The sequence below is a fragment of the Colletotrichum chrysophilum genome (genome assembly GCF_026319265.1).
Source record: "Colletotrichum chrysophilum strain AFK26 chromosome Unknown scaffold_178, whole genome shotgun sequence".
Lineage (NCBI taxonomy): Eukaryota > Fungi > Ascomycota > Sordariomycetes > Glomerellales > Glomerellaceae > Colletotrichum > Colletotrichum chrysophilum.
In genome coordinates, this window is record NW_026517465.1 from 9,431 (window position 1) to 13,719 (window position 4,289).

Here is a 4,289-nt window from a genome sequence, read left to right on the forward strand (position 1 = left end):
AGCTTCGGAAATTCTTGCTTGTAGAGGAAGATGTCCACTCGCAATGGACGCTAACGGTCTTCGACATGCAAGCAGAAACTCTGTTTCGTCGGCCTCACCAAGAATAGCAGTGATGTCTGTCGTGGGATGCTGCGCTATGTAATTACTTGACTGAATTGTTCGTTGGTTTGCTCCACCGCACGACTCGCGAGGGCCGGCTCTAGGACGCTCTCAGCTGTCTTCTGGCAACGAAGGCGCACGTCGCAACATATTCCCGCAGCGTACTATTTTCTGGTCTCAATTTCTCCATGACGACTGATAAGAAGGTCCATCAAAACCGTTCGTCATCCCGTTGACGAGTGAAAGCAATTCTGGAGCAACTCTGGGCGCTGTCGGTTGTCCCGACCACCCTGACACATACCCTTCCGCTTGCCACGGTGAGGTATGCGCGAACGACTGTATCCCGTTTGGAGGGCTGCAAGCTGATCAAACAAGTCCGCCGCCGACCGACAAACGCGAACCTGTCCCACCGCACACCCTGTGCATCATGAGACGGCGCTTTGCGTTGCGTTCTGAGCTCTCTGTCACGAATGCAAGAAATAGAAACTGTGAGATCCCAGCGGTTGATGGTAATGATGCTGTCGTCAGCAATATTCCCAGCATTGTTGCAACACCGGTAGACACGTGCTAAAGGGCACTGATTTGGGAGAAACAGCCCAAATGAAGTGTATGATTTGTATGAACGTTGATTGCAATGTACGCTACTATTGGACTCCCTTCCTTTGTCGACAAGTCTAGAAGAACAACACGTCCACGACAGAAAGCTGGCTACGTCGAGAAGCTTTGGTGCTCAACGTGTCATCTAGCACAGCTACGTCGCCCGCATCGACACCATCAAGTGCCTCGTAGTATTCCAAAAATGCGTATGGTGAAGTTCAGAAGATTGGCAGCGCTACAGAGGAGAATAACAAGCCAGAACGCAGTCATCGTGCCGGGCGGGGGTTCGATGTGCAGATGTCCGTGCGAGGTAGACGGTCGACCAAACGTGCTGCTTGCGCCGCAGATGTGTCGGTCTGGAAAGTCGGGTGAAAGGTGCAGAGACGACGAGTTGGACAGCGGGCAAGACGGCTGAGTGGTCGTCGCGAAACATGGTGGCTGGGACAGAAGTCACAGTGTGGTTGAACACCAGCTGTGACCGGGGCATGCCACGACCACAACATGCCTTGCGGCATGGCCACTTCTAGACCAGCAATCCTTTCGACCGAGTACGTTCCGCAATCGAGTCCAGTCTGGACCGTAGTCCATGCAGACGACCTAGACCACGGTCGAGGGTCGAGATCGTAGCGGGGTAGCCTGTCTCCCCGAGAGAGGTCACACCCAGGGCGGACCGCATTGCGACGAGCCACTTTCGGCCGGGTCTGCACTTCACTAGGGGCCGAATCTGACTCCGGAGCAGAAAGCCAGGCCGTGTGGGGCGGTACAGAACATGAGATGGTCGAAAATGGACGTTGTGGGACCCCGGGCCGACCTCACTCTGGCTCCAAGCCATATGTGAGAACGATATGTGAGAACGTTACCGCGCTGCCGTCCCAGACAGGCCCGGTCAAAGTTGCGGGTCCCTTGACAGAACACGATTACCGACAGGCAGCACAGAACCGTACATAGCAACCATGGCCAGCCCACCACGAAGAGAAAAAGTCAGCGCCGAAGAAAAAAAAGCCAAAGACAAGGTCCGCAAATCCGGCAGGAGCGCCGAGGGGAAAATCATCCAGTTGGGCGAAACGTCCCAGGTGTTTTCCACCGTCGTCTACTTCAACCCGACATATGAGCGGCTGGAAGGGGCCGTGTACGTCCCCGAAGGCCAATACATGCCGGACGTGAATGGATTTGTAAGTCGCAGTGCGGAGTCACCGAGGAAGACAAGAGACGCTGACGCGGCGCGACGCCTTGCAAGTTGGTCGAGCTGCTGAAAGACTCGCGTGACAAGGGACCGGGGCACGGCCCACGGCGGGCCCAGACAGACCGTCAGCTGCGCCAGCCGTCCAGGGCCACCGTACGCAGCGAAGGTGATGTGCGGACTAGCAGCAGTGAGGTCGGCGCGGCTGCAGAGGAAACAGCTCATGAGAACACGGCCGTGTCGCAGGCTCACGACAACAGCGTCGGCATCAATGGCGCCGGTTGCGCTGGTGAGGCGGCCATCGGCCACTTCGGGACACCATATGCAGCCAGGCGGGGGGAGAGGAGAACCGAGGATTGGCCCCAGGTTGACCGGCGCATGGCCGACGACTCGGCCCTCCGAAATGCTGGCCGATGTGTCATCAAGCAAGAGATGCTCGATGGTGCTGTCGCTGATGGTATCCGTCGGGCGGATACGTCGGTTGGCATGTCTGGCATGTCCGGCATCAGGTCGCACAGCGTTTCCGAAATGGCGGAGGCCGGGCGCAAGGTGGAGAACGGGCGGTCCGGAGACGTCTCCGAGTGGGAGACGGTTTATGCGCAAGACACAAGAGCTCCGACGGTACCGGCGACGAGAGCGGCGCGCGCCGGCCTCTCCAGGACGCAAGCGGCCAGGGTACAACGCTTTCTGCAGCAGGTGTCTCTGCACATGCGGCTTGTGTCCCGCCAGGAACGACTCCTGCCGTACCGGGTAGCTCACCAAGACAGATGGCGGAGTTCGTCACAGCGAAACCGTAGGCGATAAGCGCGTTTGATCCGTCTGCCTGGGGCTAGCCACTATAGCCTCGCAGGAGACAAATATTTGTGATTATCGGGAGCGAGATCTCTACCACGTTTTCTATATGCGTTCGAATTTTGTTTTCGCCCGTGCTTCCCGCCCGTGCGTGGATTCTGTCAAATTAGCTCACGAGCGATTGTGCCTTGCAAATACAAACGTCTATATGAGGAGGTCTAGATGTGCCCTCGGAAACCGACATTCATTTCTTCTAAAGTTACGTCTGTTATACTAACTGACTGAAGCGTCTGTCTTCCTCTCTCTAGTGCGCAGCTTCATCAAGACAGCACATCTGTGACGTAGAGGGCATGAGGCGCATTCGGCAACCATTCTGGGGTGCCCGCTTTCTTGTTCTCCTCTCTCAGAGGCCCCAGACGACACAAGTGCAGGACCGACAGCCCGCTTGGTACCCGGTTTCATTGACGCATTGAACGCAATAGAACAGGTTGTATCCAATCCTAGTCATGCCTACGTCTTCAGGATCGTCAGTCGAAGTATGCTCGGCCTCCTTGCGACAACGCATGCAGCGGATCTTGCTGATCGTCAGCGTATTCATGACGGAAGCTGGTATACGTGGATGTTTCGGGTGTGGTGCTTTCTACTGTGCTGGTTGGCGCACGGCGTAATATGAGAACTAGAAAGAGAAACAAAGGGGAAAACCAAAAATAAAAAGAGAACGTTTACATACTTCATGTTCGCCGCCTTGCCGGCTAAATAAAGCACAGCTCGCTCCTGAAAACTTCGGGCACGGCTGTAATGGCTCTTGCCTTCGAAGGTGGCTGTTCTTCATGGCGAGAACAGCCAGGAAGGGAGAAATTTTTACTCAGCAATGTCGATTTCCAGCCCTGCCTGTCAGTCCAAGCCCGACTGCAGTGGGTGATGTGTGCTGCTGTTGTCTCAAAGGCTACCGAGTCGCAGAGATGGCGTTAACAGCTCCTGGCAACCTGTCACGATATGTAGGGAGAGGGCCGACCGGCGTACAGCACAGCGACTGACAGCATTGCATTGCTTCAACTGTCTACCCCTCTATGGCGCTGATCCGGCTGTTTCTTGATGCTTGACGTCACGAACCTCGCACCCTGTACAGAAAGACTTATGCCGCTGCTGGCTTTAGATGTTGCATACCTAAGCAAACAACATCAAGAGATATGTGATTGATCCTATACGTACGCACCGACAACATTTGCAATCAAGATGAAAATGTACGAATTGGGAGTCATGTTTGAATTCCGAGCTTGAGAGGTGATTTTATTTGATATAGCGAGTACCCTGTTGTTGACCGCAAGGGTAGTTGAAGGGTCGCTGCAGTCGAATGAGCTAACCGACTAACTTCAGCGCGCAGCCATCACCACCGCTTGCACCCACGCTGTCACGTCTCTGCACTGGCTCTATCACGCGAGTGACAGGTTCCCAGGCGGCACCACGGGGAGGTTGCAGAGTCCGAATTTCGCCACCCGCATGACCATGCCTGGCAACGCTGGGATTGTTTGACCAACGGGAAACAAAGGAAAGCATACCATGCCTGGCATCATTGAGAATATTCATCCAACGGAAAACAAAGGAAAGCATACCATGCCTG

General features: G+C 55.1%; 1 protein-coding gene across 1 annotated transcript; it reads left to right on the forward strand.

Moving 5' to 3' along the window:
* Positions 1 to 1,649: 1,649 nt before the first annotated feature.
* COL26b_012490 (uncharacterized protein) lies at positions 1,650 to 2,673 on the forward strand (the record flags this gene model as incomplete). The annotated part of the gene is given in 3 exon segments (XM_053185133.1): positions 1,650 to 1,868; positions 1,934 to 2,626; positions 2,644 to 2,673. The coding sequence occupies 3 exon segments, from the start codon at positions 1,650 to 1,652 to the stop codon at positions 2,671 to 2,673; spliced, it is 942 nt and encodes a 313-aa protein (XP_053030905.1).
* Between the last annotated feature and the right edge of the window lie 1,616 nt (positions 2,674 to 4,289).